Consider the following 26,364-nt stretch of genomic DNA (forward strand, 5'->3'; position numbering starts at 1 on the left):
CAGCTACTGTTTAATGACAAGAAATTAAGGAGACTGAAAGTTAATGGAACTAAGTGACCAAGGGGGATCCAAGAGAGACCTTCAAGTCTTTCTCTGGGCAGTCTGTTCAAGTGCACTCACACTTCACCCATTTATGTGAAAGGATGCTTTCGGGCCTTTTTGAACTCCATGGCAAATTACCCTGTTACCAAACACACAACAGAAGTCCTCCCTCATCAGTAAAGAGCTTCCTATTGGAAGAGAAAGCATGCTTTATTGCAAAAGACAAGCAAGCCTTCATCTTCGTGATATTCCTTCTAATTCACCGGATTAATTGAAGGGTTGCTTTTCCAAGTCAATTAGATCCTTTTTATTTGCATATAGGCATTTGTCAATGTTTGAATTTATTCCAGCCTCACAATTTTTTTGTGTGTGTTTACATTTCCATACAAATAATAAAACTGGACTGATCAACTTCAGAAATGAATCTGAATTAATTTAACCATCAACACATCTTTGGAAAGAAGCAGGAAGTGCATTGGTCCCTCAGACGATGCACTGCCTGGGGCAAAAAGGGCTTGAATAAATTTTGAGCAAAACTCTGTCAATCACAACATGCTGTCCATCCTCATTTCCTCTCTTCAGCAGTCCTGCAGTTACATGCTTCGGTATTCAAGAGCAGTTTGGAATGGGTTTTCATAACTACCAGTTGCAGCTTTAAAAAGAAATCCACAGATTTGGCCACATGGCGTCCATGGAGCAGACCCTGATTATAGTTTCTGAGTGAGAAATTGCAGGACCCAAGCCTTGGGATTCAAAGCCCAAGCCTGAGAGCTTTAAAGAATGAATTAAAGAGACACGTTGTGGTTAAAAGCATAGTTCACAATGTGACTTTCAGTCACCTCAAAGAAACGGGATGAGAAATCAGCAGGCAGAATTGGTACCTTCTCCCCCCAGGGGAAATAATTCAATCATAGAGATGCATTTTGATTGGTGCAAAGGAAAGGTCTTCAGTACAAGTCTCTCCTGCTAGTGACCACTATACTATAAAATTGTCACCATTTACCACAAAGGTGAGAAATGCAAAGGTTAGTGACTTAATTATCTGGGCTCACTACGTCCATCTCACTCCACCATGCTAGGAAGACAAGTCTCCTTCACCAGCCTCTTAATTAGAGGTGGGAATTCCCCAGTGTACATCTGTTATGCACAGAGTCCTGTTCCCTGGCAACATTTACAGTAGGCATCACACCAGGAGCACCTTGCTGGTATTTCCAGCTGTTGAGTTGGTTGTGGCACAGCCAGTTTGGTGGGCCCTACATCAGTTTTAAAGCAAGCAGATCACCTTGTAGCTTAAAGAGCAGTTACACTGAGGCTACGCTAACTCTAAGCTAGTGATTTCATTTGGGTTTTCTAGAGATCCACACCTGCTTTTTAGAAGAAAGACAATGTCAACTGTGTTTTGCTCTGTGTTAGCAGGTGGGTAGGACTGTAGTAACTGTGCAAGAATGCTGTGGGTGTCATCTAATACTTAGACACCTCAAATAAAGAACTTTATCATTGAATTCTCCTTTGACTTACTGTAACAGACATATCTGGAGTAATGAGGGATTGTAAGACATCTTCCCAGCAGAGCTGCAAATAGCAACTCTAAGTCACAGACACATAGATCATATTTGTAGAGTTAAATGTACTTCCTATTTTGCTATGGAAACCAAACAGATACACAGTGAAAGAAGTTAAATAAGAAACTATTCATTCATTTGCTATGAAGTAGAAACAGAATCCAGAACCTAAAGTAAACCCAAAAGTTTTGGGTAAGCACAGGTTAATAAGAGGTAAATCAGAACCATTTCAGACACACTTTAAATTGGGTCTCCAAAGATAATGACTTATAATCAATTATCAGCATTGAATGACAGTGTCCACCTCACAGTGCTGTTCTTAACACAAATCAAGAAGAGGCATAAAAGCAACACTCTTCTAAGCCATATACATTTTTATTCTCCACCCAGGCCAGCAAGGGTGGGAAAAGGGAATGCAATTAAAAATGACAATCAGCAAACATACACTGTCTTTACTTAAGATTTCAGACTACAGCAGCCAGAAACACACTCAACAATCAGAATCACTGGAATTCCCTGCAGTTTGGCAGTGGCACATAAGCAGAAATTATTTTTGAGTTTCTGAAAGCAAAGGTAGAACAAGACAAAAACTTGTGCTTTCTTTTATTACAACAAGTGATTATGATTATATATTTTGCAGCAGGCAAACAGCTCTGGGGATAACAAGCAAGAGAGAAAGCTATCCAGAGTTGTTTTGAGAAAAGTTTGAATAAAACTTTTAAAAATAGCACCAGAACTAACCCCAAGCTTAAACTAGCTCCCATTAAAATCAGTGGCAGAACACCCTGATTTCAGCTGGAGCGGAGTCAAGCTTGGTTAAATGTAATAAAGTAGAAAACACATGATTAATTATTCAAGAATATCTTCAAAAAGATGGCCCCCAAATGGTTTCACTGTACCCAGAAGCACAGCTGCAATGGCAGAGTGAGGGCAATACAACTTCTCTGATGCTCCTTTGTGTTTACATAGCAGTAAGAGGCACAGATTTGGTTTTGTCTCCACTCTCACAGGCTGTTTGCAAGCCTGAAAGCAAATCCTGCAGCTCAGCAGACATTTCACAATTGTATTCTGTAACTAGCTAGTATTTATCATTCAAGCCCTCTGTAAGCCGAAGGCTCTTTGTGCTACTGACCCCAGCCTTTCGTCCAGCCTTGAACAGCTGCTGTGTAGCAGTGACAGCTGAATTGGGTTTTCTCCCTCTGCAGTAATGCATGCTTGCCAGGCATCCTTTCCCCACTTGTTTGCCACATGTTGGGGCCAACGAACACAATCCACTTCTTTCACACCAGCAGTGTCACTCCAGTCAGAGAACAGGAAAACTTACCAGTGGGCCTTCCTCCCCATTAATGCTTGCTAAACATCACTTCTTACCATTCTCCAGCCATGTGGGAGCCTGCTATTTCCATGGGGAGGGGTATTAAGCAGAGTGGCTGTGCTGGGTTTCTAGAGACTGCTGGCACTGACATTGCTTATTCTCAGCTTCTCTATAATTTCAGAGGCATACCAAGCTCCCTAACTGAAACAGCCTTGTGAAAGGTACTTCATTGCTTGAGACTCAGCCAGTTAAAACCAAGAGCTGTTCATCAGAAAGCAGCAAACAGCCTGGCTGTACTTCAGCATAGGAACACCTCTGCTTTGTCAGAAAAGCATAGGGCTGAGCCTACTCTTGATATTTGACTTGTACACTGCTCACATTGGTAATTCTCAAACCAAAGCTAAAGAGGTTGCTTTGGCAGGACCTCCCAGACCAAGGATGCAACAGCAACTTCACCTATTCCTTAATATCAGGCCTAGAACATCAGATGGACTTGTTTATCCATCACATTCCCTTGTGTCCTAGACCGGACAGCCAGTCAGTGTAGCTGTGGGATCATCCTTTGAGTGCAAAGCAAAGCATTAACTCCTGTGACATCCCATTTCTAAGTGTTTCTCTTAGACACCTAACAACTAAGAGCAGCTCTCCCTCTGGAAGGGAGACTGCGGTAGTGAAACTGATACAGACATGAATGACTGTACAGTCTACATTGACTGCACACTAATAAGTTACCTACCTATGCACATGCAAATTGTGGGCCCTTCTGGGCTGGGGTTGAGCCAGACTTTCTAGCAGCACCAGCTGAACTAGAGCACTCAGGAAGTTTGTGATGTTTCACATATGTAACTCAAACCCCATTATAGTCCAGTAATCCTCTCCTTCACTTTCCTCATGCACTCTTTAGGCCAAAACTTCAACAGACAACTGCAGTCTGAACAAAGAACTTTTTTGCTTCTGATTTTTTTTTTTTTTTTTTTAAACAGACTATTAAAATTTCTCCAGCCTATGGTGACCACCTCAGCCTAGCTTGGGAGCCCATTAAGACGCTAAGCAAAGTCCCAAAAGAAGGAAAATCAGTTATGAAAGTGAGACACAAGGGGAGGAGGATGTACAATCTATTGCTCTTCTACATAATTAACAAGGAAGCAGGGTATGGTGAGGCAGATTTCTGGAGCTGAGGCACTAATGCAATTTGCACTGGTACTAACAGGGACATTCTGCATATTGAGCGTTGTTCTCTTTCTGAATTGGATGGTTCACCATCTCCTCCATAAGGGCAACTTGAAAACAAGAGTGACTTTTTCACTGAGATTTTCCCCATCTCAAGCAACTTTCAGCTTCATCTCCATTAAAAAAAAAAAAGTGCCACCAGTCAACATATACACTGCAGTGACACCTAAACCAACCACATTCCTCAGAGCAGCTGTTTTTTCCCTGTTTTCACTGCATACCCAGCTGTTCCCTTGCATGAGACTCCTGTAGCCCCATTTCTTTTAGGAGGGCATCTAACGAAGCCAGGTGTGTCCTAAGGACATATATATCTGTACCTACAGTCACCTGAGGGTGCTTGGTGATATGTTTGTCCACTCCTTCACAATGCATTATTGAGTGAGCCCTCCACTGCACATGGCTGCAGGTCAGCAAAGATCTCAGTGTGCCTTTGTCAAGAGACTATGCTGTGTTCTCCCACTGAAAGTTTGGGTACAACTGTTGCAGTGCTGTTTTTTTTTTTTTCCCCCAAACTGATACTGTCTCAAGTTAGCTTACTTGAAAAGTTTGTTTATTTTTTGAAAGGACTGAAAGGGGCCCCTTTCTAGGAAAACTGCACATATTTTGCAATTTAGCCTTCGCCTATAAATGAGTTTCTATCTCCTGAAGTTCATCCCCTGGGTAGAAACTTCACTGGATCAGGAGGTCCCTGTTATATTCTTTTCCCTCAAGTGATGTCTAATTTTCCTAAAGTGAACTTCTCAGCTCATATCTGCTACCCCAAAACAGCCCAAGCCTCACAGACCTGAATTTTCTTACTATTCCCCAGAGCTAGTTAGCTAAGATAGATGACAAATCACTGGAGAACCATGCACCTCCCCACCCAGACCACACGAAGCTAGCACACTTGCATTCTGTGACACTTAAAGAGCACTCCCAGCCCAGTATTTTATTTAAGTTTGTTTTTAAATATATATATAAAAAAAATCAGTGTCATTTTCTAGATGAAAACCACTTGCTTATGACAAAAATAGTCAGCCAGGACAAAGGCTCAAACTGCTGAAGTATCAACCCCCTGTGCAGAGCTCTTGCCAGAGAGACTACCTGAGATATTGTCAGAATCTAGCAGCTCAACAATGCTGTACGGAGAGCAATCTTCCAAACCTAGCTTGCTGCAGAGCCAGCCACAGAAGCCTTTCTCCATATCCCTGACAGCATGCCACCAGTCCCCAAAGGACCACGATACCTGGGTCACAGCTGAGTACAGGCCTAGGGAAAAAGACACAACCATGATTATAATTGGGTAGAAGATGATCAAAAAGGGGCAAAAGGTGATTTTGTGCCAGAAGGTCCTCTCTTCATTGTACACCAAGAAGATGTTGTACCATGTAATGGTTCCATAATAGAATGAAACCACAAAGGATACTACAAAAATGATGGGGAGGCAGATGATGGTCCAGAGGACAATATGGGGTCCTCTGTCCAACCCAACATCACATTTTTTCTTCTCAGGTACACTTTCTTTAGGAGGTTCCTTTGACTTAGCCAGTTCCTGCAGCTCTTTGTCTGTTAGTGTGACATGGATGTCCACCATCTGACCCTTCTTCTTTCCTCTGGTGATTGTTCCAGTCAAGGTGACATATCGGCTGTCTGAAGGCATGTTCCAGACACCTACAAACACAGATAAAATCATACACATTAGATTTCTTTTCTGTGTGGCTTATTTTGTGCAACTCTCCGAAGATCCTGAACGCAATTAGACAGCACAGATGGAGTTATAGTTAAATAAAAAGATGGAACACAAGAAACAGTGCATTTTAATGAAGACTATCACAGAAAAAGAATAGCCAGTAAGGAAAAGGACAGGAATTCTAGATGACAGAAATCACAAGGGAGAAGACTCCAGCATATGCACTGGGGACAACATACAAAAGAAAAGTGCTGTGGGAGCATATGGGGAAGAGACAAGACAGAGTAAATGAATAAAAAAAAAAATAGTAAGCCTATTTTCTCTACTAGACTCAGATTTATTCCTCAACAACATGAACACCTGAGGTGAGTTAACTAAGTATGAACAAGACCTGGGAATAAGTACATGCACACATGGAGTTATACTTGAATAGCTATTATTCCATTTTACATTTGCACTATCTCAATCTAAATTAATTTTCAATTTAGAAAATCGTGAAGTCTCACGTTCACGTAGTCTCATATAATTACATTCGCATTTTAAGGGACCAAGAAAGGCACCAAATAGGAAAGTGTTGAGATGTGTGTCCAAATAACAAACACCTTAGCTTCCAAGTGACACCGGTTTTGGACAGTCCCTGCAGTGGCACTGGGCATAAACTCTTGTGCAATTCTAAAAATATGCTTCTTCCTGGCCTTAATTCTGACTTGCTTGGAAGGAAGTAATCAGACGTTCTTAAAGGGAAGCTGAGCAGTGGCACACAAAAAACAGAATGACAGCAGAGAAGCATGAAGGTTGGGGTTAAGATCATGGGGAATCTGGTGTGGCTGAAGGGCCAGCACATTGCATCTACATTTAAACCCTTCTCAGTCCACAGTGCTGACTCACAAGAGGATTAGCTGTGGGACCTGCTGCCCACAATTCTTTCCCACAAGGGTAGCTGTGACAGACATCAGAAGTGAAAGTGGCTGATGTGTCCTATGATGACCTTACAAATTAATCTGTCTTAAAGAGGAAGCTGTGCTGAGACTACACAAACAGAAGGCAAGAGCAAATCTGAGATAATGAATAAAACTTCATATTGCAGGTAGAGCCACTAAATCTATCTGTTTTCATCTTTTCAATTAACAGACAGTTGTTTTAGGCATGGAGGGATATTTGACCACAGCATCATACATATAAAGTATGCTCAGCACTTCTCTAGATCATCCCTACCTATTGCATACATTTAAAAGCAAAAGCAGGACAACAACTAGCATCTGCAAATAACTGCAGAAGATCCCCAAATGAGTCTACAGTGATTTTTGTCTCATAGGGTTTTCATGTATGAACTCAAACTCCTTGCCTGAAATCTTGGAAATGACTGGTCCCACAGTGACTTCCATATGAGCTCAGTGCACACTAGTGTCAAGAAGGGTGCCATGCTTCTCCTATCCCCAGGCTGTTGGTGTCTTCTGGAAGGATCTTGAAAATTAGCATATCTATCTAGCCTGCTAAAAAGGAGATCAGTCCCAGCATTAACTAGCATAAGATGCAAATGAGAGAGGTGGGGAAGAGACCTCAAGACCACTGCAGATGTCTCTCCAAGCATGTAAGCACATTATACCCAAATGTAAATAAGGGATGTGCCTTCATTCTGTCAGGGTGCACAATTAAGAGGAAAGATTCCCTCCCACATCCAGTGCCACATTAAAGAATGCCTACTTCTTAATACCACATTGGTCTTACAGAGTTTTATTTGAGCAAGGATTTGTCTGGCAACACCCGGCAACATTCCTGCCCAAGGTCTACACTGCAAGGCACCAACAGACTGAGGAAGAGGACCCTACATTTCTGTCCCTGTGACTCCCACCATCAGCCTCTGTACCAACCCCAGTAAATCTTATGAATCCAAGAAGAGGCTTATAAAGCATTAATTCCTCCAAATGCAGGTATTTCTAACCTTCATCCTTTCTGATCTTAAAATGGCAGCAAGAGCTCCAACCTCTTTTTGTAAACCTAACTGTCTTGGCTGCCAGTGACACCATGATTTATGGAATATGAATGTTCCCAGGGATACATACCATCAGTCACGGACTGACCCAGGAACTTGGAGCCTTCTTCAGAGCTCCTTTCCCCTCCTTCTTCATCTGCTTGCTCCTCTTCCACCTTATTCTCATTCTCTGACCTATACACTATTACTGACTCAGGACGGGACTCTTTCTTCTTCTTTTTCCTCCGGTCCATAGTAGCTTCTCCATCGAAGGTGACAGCAGTTGTCACAGCCCTCCTCACAGATCCATGGCGAGGGCTGTGGCTTCCAGATTTGCTCTCTTTTTGCACTGTGTCCTCCAGCCCACTACCGCTCTCAAGCACCTCGCTTGGCATCTTGTAGCACTTGTTTCCAGCCTAACAGCTCCTGCAGTTAGAAGTCATTCATTCGACAAGCAGTCCCACAGATGCTTTGTTTTGATACGATGCCCTACTGCTGATATCCAAATTACACACTCCATTCCCAGCCTAGAATGAGAGAGAAGGCAGAAAAAGGGTCTATTTCACACCAAGCAGAAAAATTTGACAGAACTTTTGTATAAAGGGTTACTTCCAATGGGTTTAAACATCACCTGCTGATCTGATCTTCATTACTGTCATAGATATATGTTATGTAATATCACCTAACCTTGACTGTTAGGTTCCATTTTAAATATTAGGAATAAAAAAAGATATTGGAAGGGGAAAGAGTTTATGACATTTATAAGATTAAACAAGCACAGCTTATTATATTTTTTTTAATATGCCTCTGCAATGCTGGAAGCAAACAGAAGACAAAGGTTTTGGCCCACATGCATGAGAATGAAATATTGAATCCGCAGACAAAAATCAAGCTGACTGATTTACAGGACTGGCCCAGCTTAGAGACAACAGCAGCAGACACATCCTACTTTATGATAGCTGTATTGGTGCCAGCTTTCCTAATTTTACTTGTCTTCTGATTTACTGCCCATTGTGAGGATATTACAAAAAGTAATCAAATGATGTCAAAACGAATGATATTTCAACGTGTATTAATTTAGCATCATGCGGTGCTGTCAGACCTTAAAATATAGCATATACAGTAGATTTAAAGAAAATTACTACGCAGATGACTTCACTGGGGGGAATTCAGAATGACAGCAAAGTCTTCTGACTGCTCAGAGAGAAAAACAACAATGTTTCATAAATATTTATAACGATTATAAATTATTTCTCACTCAAGCAGAACTACCAGTAATACCAAATGACATTTATCTACGGGAATGCCGCATAAGTAGAACTCACATGATTGAACATGCATCAAGGCAGTCAAGTCCTGCTCCATGAACCTACGAGACACAGGATTAATGCTTCTCAGGATTCTTAACATTTAAAAAAAACAGCTGTGCCAAATATTCATGAAGTATTTAGGTACAAATCTGACTACAATGAATAACATTTTAACTCTGAAGAACTTCACTGAATAATTACATATGTAAAAGAATGGGTTGTCCAAATGCTTCTCAAACTCCAGCAGCTTGGTCCTGTGGCCACTGCCTTGGAGAACCTGTTCCATGCCCGACCACCCTCTGCTGAAGAGCCTATTTAGGTCTTGCACATCCCCCCACGCACACAGATACACAAACTTTTAATTGTATTATGTTAATGCTGAAGACTATGACCAATTGACACTGTATAACCCTTTGTGGCTTTAAGAAACTCAACAATTCAGATTGTTTTTCACATTGCAGGAAATAAATCTCCCACAGTGATCAGACAACACATAAAATGGAATCCAAAAGTCATTCTGCCTATCCTAGAAGTCAGACTGCTTCTAAATTACTGGGCACAGGAACATCTCGGCCAGCTTTGCAATATGCAACAGACTGTTTAAATTGCCATCTGAGATCACACCTGCCACGTAAAAAGCATATGCCTGAATTTGCAGAAAACATCCACAACCCCAATACCAACAGCAAATGGAGCAAAACCTGTAAGGGAATTTTGCCCCTTTTGAATGTCTGTGAGAAATAATGTCTCACCAAAAGAAATAACCCGCCCCAAAGTCACAAAGAAGCAGCAGTTCTTCACTACAGTCTTATACCTCATCTGCCTGAGGAATTTGGCCTTTATATCTGTTTTGAAGCAGTGTGCAGGTAGCCAGTTTTTTCACATACCATGATATGAAAGAGCAATGGCATATGCAAGAAACTTCACAGTGAAATTTAACACTTCGCTTCCAATTTCTCCCCTTTTAGCTCCAAAGCAAACCAGCCATTGACTTCATAGATAGTAAGCTCTAACTCTTAAATAATTAACATCAGCAGAACTCCACGATTTCCGCATGTCCATTGGAATTCATGCAAGTTTTCATTTAATGTTTTTTAAAAATACCTTTATGGGAGAAATTGAATCATTTTATTCTATGGAATAAATTAATTCTTTGTAGTAAATTTGTGCAAGAGGTACAAATAGGTTTTAACATTTTATTCTAAGGACCGGCAGTAAAACATGTTTTGTCTCTGTGAAATTGCAAAGTCACCTGATTGAGCACAATGAGTCCGAGACCACAGTAACATTCCCCTCCAGAAACTGGAAAAAAGAAAGCAGGCCTAGAGTCACCATGAAACTGAAAGCATCACTACTTGAGTGACCTTCTAAAATTCTGGACACACGAAAGTTAATTTGGGATTAGATTCCCAAACTTCCTGACTGCAGTTTCTATGCTCAGCTCCTACTACCTTGAATAGGGGACAACTTGCCAGTAACATTAAAAAAGCCCAAAGCTAAAGGCAAAGATTTGTGGTTAGGCTTTTTTTTTTAAAAAAAAAAAAGTTTATCCAGCTGTAATCTTCATTAACTCACAGCAGACAATAAGCTAACATCAGTTCTCAGCATAATGCCAAAGCCTAAAGGACTATGTTAACCTTGACCATGCAAGGAGGAGAAATGTGATGTTACTTTTCAATTTGGCACAGGTACAATTGCTTCTGGAAATCTGTGTCCAGTTCTTATCCTCATCAGTCAGACAGAATGCTAATTACTGAGCAGATGTGTATGTTCCCTACATCAGAACAAGAACATGGTGAAAAAGATCCCTCTAATCCAGCAAAGGAGAATGCAACAAGATAAAAAGCTGACAGATAAAAATACACAGCAGACGTTAGGTAGGTGTTTTAACAAATACATCCATGAGGGCTTTGGAAAATTGAACCATCACTGGAAATTTCCAAATCTAGACTGGCTATCGTGACAGCAGTTTGGTCACTGATACTCAACCCTAAGAGGTATTATTGTCGGGAAGCTCTTTGACTTGTATTAGGGAATTATCAGATTAAAAGAACACAAGTATCCTTCCTGATCTTAAGCTTGTTTTCACAGTAAATGTGTTACTTTTCTCAGCTGTTTCTGACAACACAGCAGCAAAGATACCCTCCACTGCCCAGTCCTGACCTCCTGAAGATAGCACCTCAAAACACTATTACCAACCCCACATCTCTCAGAGCTGCTGCTAAATCCAAAAGTTCCTATTTGAGTCCCATTTTTGCTGGGAATATTTTCCTCCACAGTTATGAACAAGAAGTGGGCTCCTGCAGTGTATCATATTATACATTAAATATAGTCTTCCGCTGTTCTCGATGTCCCCTGGGAATAAGGCAAGCCCTCAGCACTACACAACCATCCATACCACCAACTCTTCCAGCCACGCACACTGAGATCTCCAACCCTCAAAGCCTTGCTGTGGGGCTGAAGCACGACAACTGCTGTGCTGCCGATACAAGTGATGACCATCTCCCACGTAGGAACACAGAGGGAGACAGGAACCAAGTAACCGTGTGAGAGAAGAAAAAGAAATGGTGAAGTTTTAGAGACAGTATATAGCCAAACAATTTGTTATTAATCTCTGTGTGAAAACAGATGGAACACCCTGGGGAAGTGGCTCTGCAAAAACACTCCGTAGAGGAATTTTTAGAAGCACAGTTTTCTGTTACTATGCAGGAAAGCTACTGCTGCATACAATTCCCGTGACAGTAGTAGTCTTTGACATACAAAACAGGAGCCTAAAAGCTTGGTCTTGCACCACTGAGGTCAAAGGAAGGCTTTCAGGGGCTGATGCTGCTGCTAACAGAAGAGAAATTATCCGGTTCGAATGCAGACAGGAAGGAAGCATCATACCACAAAATCCTTGATTTTAAATCCTTGCCACTGCACAAGTAACCTTTTTATGACTGCTCAGAGGAGACATAAAAGGAAAAAACAAGGAGTAAGTAGCGAGGAGCATCGATTTTTATTTTTATAATCACATAACATGTACAACACATAAGAACTGACACCATATCTTCATGCATGTCCCAGAGGAGTTATCTGCAAGAACAAAAAACAACCTGTAACTGAGCACTGAGGGCTACCCAGGAGAGGGAAGAGATCAAGGAAAGTTTACACCAAACATCTGAGAGAGCTCTCCAACCATAGGTTGTCCTTCACTTGCTTCCTTCACTCCATACCCTCCCCATCCCCAACACTGCTTCTGACTTTATACGTGTTTCCTAAGCGTACATTAACCAAAATATTAGTTTCAATTCCTAATATTTTTGAAGTGTTTATCTGCTATCAGATTGTACACATGAAAAACAGATGGTATCTGTTTGGGACAGATCTGTCATCAGTCAATTACATTATGACAAAATGAAGTGGTCCAATGCAGGACATACATCCTCAAACCCAAGAAAATACAAGGCAAGACCCATATAAGAAAGCACATCTAATTCAGACCTTTTGCTAGGAAAGAGCTGAACAGTAGGGCTCACCTAAATGATTTGAAATGATCTTTCACATACACATCCTCACCATACCTTGCTGAAACTGAGGACGATACTTATCTCTACTTCAAGGTGAAAAAGCACAGACTAGATCGCAGTTACTTCAATCCAGCAAATAGCAAGGCAGTGATGAATGATCTGTGAGAAGGCAAGGTGAGAAGAGCTCCTTCCTACCAGTAGTTGCATCTGTGCAGCTTGCAATGAACTTGTCAGGGAGACTTACCTTACTGAAAACAAGCCTTTTGCATTTTAAAAGAAAATAAAACATTGTTTCCAGCTAAACAAATCCCCTCATCACATTCACTATGCAGCCACATCTAGAAGAAGGAAGTGGAGGAAAAATAGACCTTATGGCAGTGGTCCATCACAAGGCTGCATTAAGTGTCTGTGTAGAATAGCAAGAGGCACAAAGAGAAACACCTGCTTACGGACTCCCAGCAGGGTAGTAGAAAGCAAGTAGCAAAGCTCATAAATCACACCCCTCCTTCCCTCTTTGCTAAATCCACAAGCTTCAAAGCATTTTAATTTCTTGTGGAAAGAGGGAGAGACAAGAAAAAGGCCATACCCCTGAGTATGCATCAAGGCAGGAGCAAAATTCAAGCTGGACTGCCAAAACCACTAAGCATGAGAGTAGAGTGGATACAGTAGATATAGATATACTCTATACAGATAGAGTGGACACAGTAAGATGACCTCTACTAACAAAAACTTAATGGGTATTTGCTAATGGAGCTCCTTGCCAACCCCTCAGGATCTGGAAGTGCTAAAAGCACGAGCTAAAAGCAAAAGGAAGAGCAGGCAAGTGACAGCCTGCATACTCAGGCATCCTAATTTATCACAGGCAAATGGCTCTGCCTGTCAACAGGCATGATTAGTGCTAGTGCTGCCCCACACTATGGCTACTGAGCAGCTTCTGGACCAATGCAGTTGGTGACAAGAACCTGGCCAGCACAGATGCACCTATGCTGAAGCTGCAGTTCAGCAAGATCAGAGTCACCTGGATTTGTATGGAGGGCTCACCAACTGTGCTGCCATGCTGCGTGGCTCAGGACCATCACTCTCCCTGCCCTCTTCCATCCTTTATGTGAAACACTCAAATGGTTGTTGAAAGCATTCTACAGATACAGCCAAAATTAAAACAGAAGTAGGGAAAAGGAGCTTTACACTGAATTGCTTTAGGATGACATTTTCAAAGACTTTTTTAAAAGTCAAGATCCAATTCATAAAAGAGATACGCTCTAAAGTGCCCTTTTTTTTTTTTCCTGCTGCTGTTCCATAACTTTTCCAAATGTCAGAGAATAACAACTGCTGCGTAGGTCAACATTAATGAAGTCCAGGAAACAGTATACAAGCATAGCTATACATTTTTATATTTAAAAAAATGACCTGATCATTTTTCTTGCATACTAACTGTAACACAATGGAAAACACAACAAGACAGCAAGGACTCAGGCCACAGCAAATGAGGATCCACTCAGATACAACAACAGTGAGTGCAGAAATAAGAGAAAAAAAAACAAAAAACTGCTTACCTTCAGAAGGCCTGTAAGGTCTTCAGGTAGGCAGAGACCTTCAGCAAGTCACCCTTACCTATACTGCCAATCCTTAAATGAAGTCTGAGAAGGGATGGATCCTGGCTCCACCCCTTCTGGTCACTCAGGTGCACTGCATGCACCTGAGCTCCCCTGAGTTAGCCCTGCCTTCCCACCAGGTGCTCATCACTGGTTCAAGCTGTGAGTTAGCATTTCCACGACATTGACTTATTACAACTCCCCAAACTCTGCTGGTCTACCTTTATTAAGAGCAAAAGCCTGAAGTGCTGTTTCTCCCTTATCTCCTCATGATCTGTTTCCTTACATTAATTACACTTTGTGAAAAATTCAATGCATGGCACATGCATGAGAGCCTTTATGGGGAACCAAGACTTCAAAAGGACCATGACTTGGAAATGGAGGATGGTCTGAAATCCTCAAAGCAATCCAGGTGGTTTAGGTCTACATCTTGAATAAATTTAAAAGATGTGCCAAAATCTCTAGGTAAAGAAAAAACATGCTCGCCGTCTCTTCCCCTATGCTACCCCTCACTTCAGCATTTGCCCAAAGTGGGTCACCCTGCACCTTGAAACAGCAGTTGTCTGTTGTAATTCCTGGCTTACCCACCTCGACCTTGTTGGACTACATGGTACCGTAGGATGAGTAGAAACAAGTCAATTACACCAGCATCCTGCTTCCATAGCAATGCCCCAGGCTGTGATTGACATAGCATCTGTTTTTGTGATACATCCTCAATTGGAAGGTTTTATATTAAGCAGGATTAGAAGATGCACCAAGAGCTTCTTCCACACACCAAACTGGTGTTGTGCCTCCTCCGGGCATCCAAGCAGATGCCAAGAAAAGAGTAACAACAGAGCAAGGATTATCTGAAAAATACTTGCACAGAACTACATCTTTGAGTTCTTATTTGGTCAAGATATTTAAGGGCTTCAGCTCAGAGCTTTATGTGAGCAACACCCAGCTGTATCCTGGGACGTGTTAATAGGCAGACTGAGAGAGAGAACTGGAAGGTCCCCTGGGAATGATTCAGGATTGTTTAATGCATTGCACAGTAAATATAATCTAAGACACTTTGACAGTATCTCCAGCAGCAGGAATTAGTTGGCTCAGGGGACTCTCAATTGGATACAAGCACAGATACAGATCCATGATGCCAGCATATTAAAAATGCAGCACTTTCAATTGCAAACAAATGAATGTGTCAATATCATATGGTGTCAGTGGGGTGTGTGATTATTGAGAACGTAGCTGCATACCAATTTCAAGCTATTTGATACTGGTACTCTACATCTTGTGTGATTACAAACTCTACTTTCAGTATGGTGTCTCCTCTTTTTTTTTTTAGTCACTGGAGTGAAATTCCTAGGGACACTGACGAAAGAGGATGTGCTCTGAAAAATCCTGATTATCTCCTAGTTAGACTGCTATCCCCTTAGATATCCTGGAGAGCAAAGTCCCTTCTCAGTGGGGAAGCTCATGAAAAAATGGATTGGCCGGAGAACCTGACCATCACATGGGACTGCCCAGGAATCCAGAAGTCATGAAAGGCTCTTACGTGCCAGCAGGAGACGATGAAAAGGAACAACCATCACAGCACAGAATGCACAGACAGGAGGTGAGAGTGACAGGGACTTCTGAAGAGGCCCTTTGTGTGATTCCCATAGAAGAGCCCAGAGAGGTAAGGGAACAGAAACCCATACTGTTTTTCATTCAGTTTGGGCTCAGTCCAGCTATTTTTTGTAATAAGCATAGCAGGATAGAAACGATTGTTATACTTTGTGTAATTTGGTATCCCAAGAGACAAAACACATAAACCTGGAGCATCCATGGGATGCAGCCAAAGCTGGAGCCTGACATTTTTTCTGCAGGCTAACTACCAGAAACTCTGTCATAAACCATCTTTGACTGTAAGGTTTTGTCTCTAACACTAGGATATTTTTCATTATATCTCCTCTGCTTTTACCTCTCTGTGGTACTACTGGTCAGGATTTGGATCCCACTGAGGTTTCTGTCCTGTTTGGAGCCCACATCAGGTTGGTATTTAATGACTCTGAGACGTTCCCCCTTGCCAACATAGATTATTAGCTGTTGGAGGGCACAGAGTGACTGTACAAAACCGCATGAAGGACTGCAGGCTATAAGGAATATTAAAGCAGTAAATGTTCTGCTGGGATTTTTAAAGCATGGCAGAGCACTGGACTGGCAGATGTCATCAGCTGAATAGCTGAGCCATAGGCTGGCAAAGCACAAAATCGGCTTTGGACAAAAGCAGCCTTTTCTGAAAATGCAGAGTTTCCTATTCATCTCAACAAATTGAACTAGTTCATTCAAAGCTGAGACAATATGGGAGCTAAAAAAAATAGGAGAGCTAGTTTTTCCTGTCAATCTGTAAATACAAGAGTAGATGCTAAAGAATGATGTGCTAATTGCACAACTCTGAAGAGCTGACAAATGGAAAAAACAACTACTGATGAATTATTTTTTCTTAAGAGTGTCATTTTAATTTTAAATGGTTAATGTTTAGGTGATAGACACATCAAGGGAAAAAAATAAGTAGGTTTTAGCATTAAAAGAAGAAAATGAATGCTTTGAAGCTTTAAAGGCATACTTATTTTCTCCCAGATGCAACCTGACGTATTTCAGGTTAGAAAAAGAAACCAACCAAACAAATCTGTCTAATCAGACACTATTTCCTAATACACAAAAATTAAGAATCCAAACACTAAATTTATAGAATAATACAGAGGAATGGCTTTCTGCTTCCTGCCTTTACTGCTATGGCTGCATAGTGACATACCATCACATTTTAATGCAACCAGCAGAAGGAAATGAACGTTTCTTTGTGAATAAGAAAGCACAAGTGTAAGAGAAGATTAAAATTGATTTCAGTTAATAAGATTTTCTTCTTTTCAGCTTAAATCATTTTGAATTTCAAACACAGGAGTACAACCAACTCACACAAAGATACAACCTGAATCCTTGTTGCAAAGACAACCCACACAACACTGCTAGAAACCACTGACTTGCAGGAAATAGCCATGAAAATTGGTTATCCCAGCTCAGCTGTGTGTGGATCATCTTCTACCAGAAGGGGCCAACTGCTAAGGAATGGCTGCCTCCTTCTCTTGCCCCCTTTCTCTCGGGTCTTTATTCCTTTCCCTTTATCCTCCTGCCCATCACTCACGGAACCTTACCTAATGTGTTAAGCCTCTTCTTTATGGCATTTCCATGGCTACTGAGAAATTGTAAAACCTCATGGGAAACAAGTTACTTATCTCAGCGTGGAAGAAAAACCCTCTGACTGGGCTCTCCAGGAAATCTAACAAGCAAGTACCACAAACAGTACCCAGCCAGATTTTCCCTGCCAGCCCGTGGCTCGAAGATCTAGTTCACTAGCACCAGCGAGTGCTTCTCCCTGGGATTAATTAAAGATCTCTCTGCTACAGCCTGCCTTAAATATGTAGGGCATCCAGAGACAATTAATGGGGATCTGTGTAGCCTCCAGATTGTGGAAGATGATTGAAAGAGAGGGGGGGGGAAAAATCTTGCAGTGTCACCCTCTGTGTCTTGTCTCCAGTAAGTAACATCAAAGTACTCTGCACATTTTAACCCATCCGGAAGGCAGCTTTGGTGCCTCCCTGGGCTAAGTCACCATGCAGAGATCTGCTTCTGGCTTCTCACCCTTTGCTGGGTAAGCATGGACAGGCTGCAACTTCTTCATGCCTCTCTTTCTACACACTTAAAAGGAGGGAATTCACCTTCCTTTGAAACCAAACTACAGCATGAAGGCGTTATCTTGCAATGTGCTTTGATTTAAAGTATGCTCCGGGGAAAATAAACGAGACCACTTAACGAATGAGAAAAGCAGAAGAGACACAGCGAATCTCCCACTTCATCAATACACGGTTCTATTCCCTTCCTCCAGCTCTCCTACAGGATGCAACTGAAAGATACGCTTTTGAACACCTACTGAAAAGGACAGAGGTGATGCGTGGAAGGACACACACACACACACACACACCGACCCACCCCTGGGCACATCAGCGCTGGTTAAAGCCACCTGCAAAGCACTGAGATGCTCTGTCACCTCATCGCGGGACAGACGCTGACTGCCCTCTGTGCCGGCTGAACTCACCGAGCATTTTTAAGTAAGAAAACACGACTGTGGCATCACGGCACAAGATGGCTATGTTGGGGACACTGCGGGCTGCGCTCTCCTGCTTCGGGAGACCTAAAACAACATGGAAGAACGCGCAGTGCTGGGAAAAGTACACTTTCTTCACGAATAAATAGAAACGAAGCACAATGCGATAGACTACAACACAATGAAACGCTCCCTTAAAGCCAGCGCGCTACGGATGGAGCCAGGTGGAGGGCTTTGTTGCAGGGAGGCAGCAGGTACGGGCGGCCACGAGTCACCGGGATGCTCCGCTCGGCTCGCTGATGCGTCCGCACCGCTTCCCCCCGCAGCACGCAGTCCTACGGGCAAACGCGACCGGGGGCCGCCCTGGGGTCGAGGAAGTGCCGCGGCCCGCCCGCGGATACCCGCAGCCGCTTACCTGCCCGCTCCGCCCGCGGGGCCCCGGAGCCGCGCCGCGGCCCGCTCCCTCCCGAGCCGCCGGGGCCCCGCACAGCGCCGCCCGCCGCCGCCGTCGTCGTCGTCCCCGGCTCTCAGCCCCGGCGCGGGCGGGGCGGCGCGTCACGTGGCGGGGTGGTGGCGGCCCGCTGCGTGCGAGGGGGGAAAGATGGCGGCGCGGCGCGGGCTGCTGGCGGCGGGGCTGTTCAGCGGGCGGGTGGCCATCGTCACCGGCGGCGGCACCGGCATCGGCAAGGCCATCGCCGCCGACTTGCTGGCGTTAGGTGGGCGGGTGTGAAGCGAAGAGGGGCGGGGGGGTGCAGGGGTGAGGGCCTTGAGGATTCGGGTGAGGGGGCGTAGGGCGTTCGGCGGTCGTAGCGCTCGGTGAGCGGGTTTGTGGTGAGCTTATGGGGCGTAGGCCTCTCCTGCTGGGAACCATTTCCACGTATACCATACACTTCAGGCTATAAGCTTTTTTTTTTTTTCCGAAGAAAGGCTGGTTGGACAGCAAATACCTGCGAGCAGTGGCAGATAATGCTGGTTATGATGCACGCTGTATGTAGTCCCATTTTCCTCAGTGGCTTTTGCAGAGATTTAAGTCCTTTGTCTGGAAGTGCATCTGTCCCTGCCCACCTTGGCCATTGCAGGAAACGGTCTGGTCATTCTTTGTTGAAAATAAATACAGACTCCACTGAAGCAATAACAGTTTGTGCAATAGATGCCGAGTTTTCCTGAGAGTTAGATCCTGCCCCCTCCTACATCAGCACGTCCAGCAAAAGTAGCCTTCTGCTGGGCATTATTCTGCAGTGTGTTTGTAAATAAACACTGAAGTGCTATAGTGAGTCAGGATTTAGCATTAATTGCTGGTGATGTGTGCCGTTTCATGAACTCAGGCTGTTGTGCAGGTGACTGAGTCCCTCACCTAAAAAAAAAGCCCAGGAGACCTCAGTCTTAACACCTTCTCATGTGCTACTTCAAGATGGCTGGTGATCAAAGGTGAAGGCCCTTTTCCCAGGGATTCATAGTTGCAGCACACTCTTCTAGTAGAAGTTTTGCCTTTTTTTTTTTTAAACATAAGTTTTATATATAGTTTCAGGAGAGCGCCTGAGCCAAATGAACAGCTTGCTGTTCTTTACTCCCACAAGTTATTTTGAGTTGATTCTGGTGTTTGTTTGATCACATGAGAGGCCAAATTCCACTGCAAAATAGCAACAAAAGAAAAAAAACACCTGGCAAAACGTTAACTTTTTTTGGCTGGTTTAGTGTTTTGAATTCATTTATGTTTAAGCAGAAGAGCACCAGAGCTGATGTGAGGAAAGGATAGCTTCTGTTGGGATACTAAGACTGTGCCAGGAGGAAGGTGAGAATGAGGCCTCCCACCTGGCCAAAATGGCACATCTAGTGGATTTGTACTAGGATTAATTGTATTGTATCATACTAGGATTAATTTGGTGGGATCTGTTTTAGTCTGCGGTGACAATCACCAGACTTGAATCTATCCTTAGCCCTCTGATGACAGCAAACTAATCTGTTTGTTATGTGAATGCTTACTGGTAATTTTGTACCCCAGTTACATGCATGAGTCCTACTTCCAGGAGCAGAAGGTCTGAGCACCTGACTAGGCCGCCCCCCCCCCCCCCCCTCTGATCTGGGATTATGCAGCAAGTGGAAATGCCCTGGGGAAGCCTCTGTTCCTGCTGTCTATAGTCTGCAGATCAAAATTAATCTCACAACTGTATCATGCTCTGCCTTAGACTGTAGGGTTATAAGGCAGAACATTACATTTACTCACTCCTGGTCAAAATTGTGGATAGAGTCACAGTAAGATTATTTTAGTAGTTTCAGGAGGAAGTTTTTGTAATCAAGACCAGCTGAAACATTTATGTCACATAATTGTGAAATGAGGCAGGCTTGAAGGAGAGCTACAAAGTCACATCTGAAAGCTACTCTGACTGCAACTCACAGGCTATCCTCCCTTCTGCAGGAAGGAGAGTGAACAGTGCCATTTTTATCTTGGTTGTTCTTTGCATGGCACACTGGGATCTTGTTGCTAAGAAGCATCTCGCATCAGTCATTCCTTTCTCTCTAGCAAGAATTTCTTCATTGTATCTTCTCCTCAGTGACTAATAAATGCATATCCTACAAAATACCTCCTCAATACTATTAGCCTAGGATAACTGCAATTTTGACTAAACTGAAAGATTTTTTTGTTCTGTCTCCCCAGGTTGCAGTGTTGTTATTGCATCTCGTAGATTTGACCGATTAAAAGCCACTGCAGAAGAACTGAATAATACATTTTCTTCAATGAGTCCTGCCAAAGTGACTCCTATACAGTGCAATATCCGTAAAGAAGAGGAGGTAATGACTAATAGTCTTGTTCTGGGGCTTAACACATCAGAAGTACATTGTGTCTATAAATCCTTAGTCATCCAAAGTTACTTGCTGGGCCTCAGAAGTACCTCAGATCAGGGGACTGGTGCAGTAAAACACTTGAACTGATCTAAATAAAACTGTGCATTCTAAGAGAAGATAATTTAGCAACTAAGCAAGAAAACATTTTTAGTCACAGATTTTTCCTGACTGCGCATACTTATTTCTACTGGTTTTTGTGAGAAGCATGCTTTGGAACTGTTGTGTTCTTAGAGCTGACCCAGAGCCTGCTTCATGGGGTTCTGTGTCACATTTCTGTGACACCAGTAAGAGGGCAGTTAGTTGTGAAGATGGAGACGTTCAGAGTTGTTCCTTCAAACAAAAGTCAGAGCGTAGGATCTCAATTCTTGTGGCTTGACCCAAGTAAACCTAAGATGTACCCTGCATTTTTAGTTTTGCCCATATTAAAGGGAAAAAATACTGTTTTCCTATATGTTTCACATTATGTTTGCAATTTGAGGTGTGCAGAACTTTTGCTCTCAGTCCTAAGTAAGTTTTGCTCTCTCAGTGTCACAGCAGATTTTCCTTTTTATACTACAAGAACTGGAAGATCAAGAGCAGAAGTACTTCATCCAGGTTCTTCAGAAGTCAGCATTCATCTTTCAGTTTTTATCTATGTAATTAAACATTTAGGAATCCAACATCATGCCAGGCTTAACTTAAAACTGCTATAAAACAGTCCAGTGATCAATTGCTACTATTTTCTTAACCTTTTAAAGCCTCTGTTAAAATCTGCCAGAACTTAAAGAAATATTAATGACCTTTAGAAGCTATGTGGATTCTGGAAGTATCCTAACATACAACCATAAACCAAATAACAAACTCTTCCCTCATGGAACAGCTCAAGCCATGAAATATTTACAATGATATTCTTAGCCTTTTTTTCCTGAGGGAGAAGAACCCTCAGGCTGTGCAGTATGTCACTTCACCTACCAGTGAATTTTAAGTTTGTATTTACCAGCATCAGCAGTGGGCTATAATAGGTTGTGGCAGATGTCAGAGGGTAACTTGCATGATTAAAGCAACAGGAAAGAGAAGAGGTTCTTTGCTGAAAGTGTTCTTACAGGGAATAGTCTGGCATGCTTAATAGCCTTCTGCAGGTGAATATATATATATATTTTGCATTAACTTGAAAATGAATTAATAGAAACTGTAATGTTAAATAAAATGGAAAAGGGCTTGGATGGTAAAGTGAGATATCCGTACTAAAAATACTGTTTCTTGTTTAAATTTAAAAATAAGGATTTACATAGTGGTATAAAATAAGATATAAAAATAAGGATTTACATGCAAGGTGTTACATAGCACAGAACTGTTGTTTTCCATTTATATTTAAGTTCTAATTGTTTGTAGTCACACCATAACTTCCCAAGGACTTTTTCATGCTATATTAGAGAACCTTTTATTGATTATCTTTTGTTAGAGGAAATTCTTCTAAACTGTTATTACATCATATGCATCCCAGAGGGGATTCAGATACATGAGGTAGATTGTCAGTCAGTCTTGAATTTTTCATTCAAATCAATCTCATAACACAGCCCACTGCACTTCTTCTCCAACAGCTTTTGCTTCTTCCTTTTGAAGTCCTTCTTAGCTGAAAAGAAAAAATGGCTAAGGGAATTCAGTAAGCCTCTTGTGGAAGATCTGAATAAGGAATACAATTTCTGCTCTGTTGCATTTTAACATAAGAATGTAAGTGTTTAACCATTTAACATATTTAGCCATTCCAGATACCCATATCTAAGAGTAGGTGCTAATGATTAAAGAACTTAGACCAGTGGAAGGCAGCAATACCTTCTACTAGAATAGAAACACATTTATAAAGATATTCACAAAAATTTAGTTTAAAAAGCAACATAGAAGACAGTGACTCACCCTTTCCAAAGACCAGCAACATCCCAAGAAGAACACAAAGTCTGAACAGAGATGTTGCTCCCTTGGCTGCTAATCCTTAAATGAGGGGTGAGGAGGGGTGGACCCAGGCTCCACCCATCTGGTTGCTCAGGTGCATTGCTTGCACCTTGAGTTAGATGCACCTTCTCACCTGGTTCTCAGTCACTGATTTAGATCATGACCTGGCAATGCCCATACAGGAACATTTTATGATTTTTTTTCTTTATCTCTTGTGGTTCTGGCTTTATCCTTGTCTGTTAGCCCTGTAATACCGAGACTGTGAAAGCTGGCAGAATTCTGGCCACCTGGTACTTAGTTTCTAAAATTGCTATTCGGCTAGAAGAAATGTGTGGAACACATTTTCAGCTTTTAAATTTCTAGTCAGGATAGTACTTCTTTATGCCTTGCTTAGTGTTTTGTAAGTTGAAGCTAGGTAAACTTAACAGTTGGTAACCTTTACTTCTTTACTTACTTTACTTTAACACTCTACTTCTAAAGCTGTCAGAACTTAGAACTGAGGGATATAGCAGACTTCCTAACACCCAGTGCTCGCTATTGCATATTTTATCATGTTTGCTAAGAGCAGCAATGGTGAGTATTTGTTTGCAACTTGGGCGCAACTGTCTTGCAGAAAACAGAGGCAAAGTACCTTTGGGCTTTTACTTTTATTCAAAGAATATTATACATCTACTGTCAAAACTTATTTCATTTGTAAACTAAACTTAGTGCCTGAAACAATGATCAATAAAAAATACAGTGCAGGATTTTTTCCAGCCTTGGGGAAAATCTTAACAAGAGGCAGTGCAGTAATGTAACTCCAGTATTTTCACAAATATGGAAGTAGCTTCCTGTTTACAGTGTGGTTTTTTGTTTTTCTTCTTTCCTGTTGTCACAGAAATGCTAAGTCACAGCTTGAAGCAGTGATTGAACACCTGGTGGGAAGGCAGGGCCAAGACCCAGGGGAGCTCAGGTGCATGCAGTGCACCTGGGTGACAAGAAGGGGTGGAGCTAGGGTCCGTCCCTTCCCAGACCTCATGTAAGAGTTGGCAGTGGGGGTGAGGGCCTCTTGGTAGAGGTTCTTACATATCTGAGACTTTCTGAAGGTAAACAGCTTCTTTTCTGTATTTCTGTGTCTATTGTATTTCAGCATGTTCACATTTGCTGCACACTAGGGCTTAGCTGTCATTGCTGTACTTTCCATCACATTGCATCTGTCTACTAAACAAGACTTATATGATTACATAGGTTCTATGCACTTCTTACAGCTTTAAAGGTGTAATTATGCTATCTGCTTTCAGTTTATTTTGAAGGAGGAATTCCACCTCAAAAATTCACTAAAGTATGTGGTTAGGTAGGGAGGGCAGCCTCTCTTAAGTATTTCTGATGACTCATTACATCTTTGTCAGTTCTTACACCAGCTACTAAGAAATGAGGGAAGGAAAAGGACCTTATACATGTCTTAATGAGATGAAAAAACTAGCAGTTCAAGCTTGCTTAGTTGTCAGAACTGTTCCATCATAAGATATAAAACCCTGGGAAGTTACTGACTAGCAACATCATTTAGTTAATCTTTTTTTCTTTTCTTTTTTTTTTGGGGGGGGGGGGGGGGAGGGGTGGTGGTGGTTTGTTGAAACTTGCGTAGATCTCTTAAAAGAAGACACTGTGATCACTATTACGAACATAGGTATATGGGGCTGATGAAGGAAAATCCATAGTTGCCTTCCAGCATTGGATGTGAATAATCCTTTACTTGTAGAACGCATCAGTAGGTCTTAAATAGCAGTCTTTTTTTACTTGCTTTTACAAGTCCTCAGTAGTAAAGAGCCTCTTCTTTCAGTGCTGATATTTTATGTAGCACCTGTGTTGTACCAGGAAATTTTCTTAAGTAAACATAGGCACAACCTAGTCTTTATTGGTTGATAAAACCTGTCATACCAACCTTCTACCCTCTCTGAAGGCTCGTACTGCCTCCTTATGTGTAGGAACAGATATGAGAGAAAATCTCTTGAGAATGAGATTAGATATGTAGCTTAATCAGTGCTTTGCCACACTTAAACATATTTTCTTTTAGGTAGAAGCTTTGGTGAAGACTACACTGAATCTGCATGGGAAGATTGATTACCTGGTGAATAATGGAGGGGGCCAGTTTGCAAGTCCTTCTGAAGCCATCCGTGCAAAAGGCTGGAATGCTGTGATAGACACAAATCTGACAGGGACTTTCTATTGCTGCAAAGCAGGTGCGGACTGAACATTATGCATAATGGGATTTTTGTGGTTGTTTTTTTCTTTTACAGCAATGACCGAAGGCAAGAAAAGGTAGTTTCTTTATCTTCTTTTTTCACATACTTATCTGATAGTGGATATTTGTTTTCACAAATAATCTCTAGTTTAAAGGCAAGGTTTGGAGGCATCAGTTGGTTTGGATACTCACAGGTCTGTGGGAAAAGCACTTAACTTTGGTGGCCAGTATTTTCTGAGCAACACAGGAGAAGTCTTTGCTCCCATCGTGGATGTAAATTTAAAGTATGTGATTCTCAGTATTAGGAAAGTAGAAATGCAAGTAATTTACATGGATGGCACAAGGTCTTGATTTCCACAAGAAGGGTTCTTGGTAAGCACTGAGCCTTACCTAGACTGCAGCTGCTATCTGACTGATCCAATGATGAGGCTGTGGTACAAAGAGCAGGTTGTTTATCTAAGTATGCACAGGAAGTCTGTAGCATAATTGTAGTTGGACTCAGATTTAGTGTCCAGTTGGCAAGTTTGTGTGCACTTCTTCAGGTATTTATAGGTTATCTTCCTCCTTCACACAGTGTACAATGCCTGGATGCAGGAACATGGAGGAGTCATTGTCAACATTACTGCTGCCGTGAGAAATGGGTTTCCTGGAATGTCGTAATATACACATTTTTTTTTTTACATTTCATGTACTTTCTCCATAGAACTATTCATTACTCCTAAATACTGTATTTTTGAAGGGCGTACAATGCACAGCAGCTAATAGAAATGCAGTACTTAATGTCAAGATAGAGCAAAACTTGGCTGCACGTGTGGGAGTCTTTTTATTAATTCAGTAGAGACTGCAAGAGTAAAGGACATCTCTGATCCTTTCTGCTACTTTGTAAGAAACTGTGAAGCAAGACTTGTTAGCAAAGCTTTCACTGGGAATGAGATGCTAGTGGAACTGGTTGCCTTGAAATGAAACCTTTACTTGTTCTGATGGCTTTGTAAGATCTTGGCATCTGTTTTTTTTCTTTTGCTGTTAGTGCACAGATCTTGATG

The 26,364-nt window shown here is 42.0% G+C and overlaps 2 protein-coding genes across 10 annotated transcripts in view; one reads left to right on the forward strand and one right to left on the reverse strand.

Annotated features, from left to right (window-relative positions):
* Positions 1-26,364, forward strand: part of PECR (peroxisomal trans-2-enoyl-CoA reductase) — a 38,475-nt gene that overhangs the window by 6,228 nt on the left and 5,883 nt on the right. The window contains exons 3-7 of one of the 5 annotated variants that reach the window (XM_046943624.1): positions 15,529-15,861; positions 17,097-18,581; positions 20,984-21,117; positions 25,154-25,319; positions 25,896-25,977. In XM_046943624.1, coding sequence (XP_046799580.1) covers positions 18,509-18,581; positions 20,984-21,117; positions 25,154-25,319; positions 25,896-25,977 — 455 coding nt within the window. In that variant the 5' untranslated portion in view covers positions 15,529-15,861; positions 17,097-18,508. Of the gene's footprint in view, positions 1-15,528; positions 18,582-18,912; positions 19,044-20,983; positions 21,118-25,153; positions 25,320-25,895; positions 25,978-26,364 lie in introns of those variants that run through there. The other 4 variants (XM_046943623.1, XM_040703454.2, NM_001006522.2 and 1 more) reach the window with 4 other exon arrangements.
* On the reverse strand, positions 1,961-18,862 carry TMEM169 (transmembrane protein 169). Of its 5 annotated transcripts, XM_025152585.3 has the most exons (5): positions 18,743-18,862; positions 18,319-18,414; positions 9,116-9,159; positions 7,882-8,317; positions 1,961-5,799 (listed from the first exon to the last, which is right to left on the reverse strand). In XM_025152585.3, exons 4-5 carry the CDS (start codon positions 8,183-8,185, stop codon positions 5,180-5,182), a joined length of 924 nt encoding a protein of 307 aa, XP_025008353.2. In that variant the 5' UTR covers positions 8,186-8,317; positions 9,116-9,159; positions 18,319-18,414; positions 18,743-18,862; the 3' UTR covers positions 1,961-5,179. The 5 variants fall into 5 exon arrangements, with proteins under 5 accessions (XP_025008353.2, XP_015145533.2, XP_040559821.1 ...); XM_015290047.3 differs by lacking the exon at positions 18,319-18,414; XM_040703887.2 differs by lacking the exons at positions 18,319-18,414; positions 18,743-18,862 and adding an exon at positions 14,163-14,216.

Source organism: Gallus gallus, chromosome 7 (assembly GCF_016699485.2).
Source record: "Gallus gallus isolate bGalGal1 chromosome 7, bGalGal1.mat.broiler.GRCg7b, whole genome shotgun sequence".
Taxonomy (NCBI): domain Eukaryota; kingdom Metazoa; phylum Chordata; class Aves; order Galliformes; family Phasianidae; genus Gallus; species Gallus gallus.

Coding starts and splice junctions, on each gene's coding strand:
- TMEM169 (XM_015290049.4), bottom strand. CDS start 8,185: ATGCCAAGCGAGGTGCTTGAGAGCGGTAGTGGGCTGGAGGACACAGTG. Junction 5,800..7,881: donor GGGTCAGTCCGTGACTGATG/GTATGTATCCCT, acceptor CTGTGTTTGTAG/GTGTCTGGAACATGCCTTCA.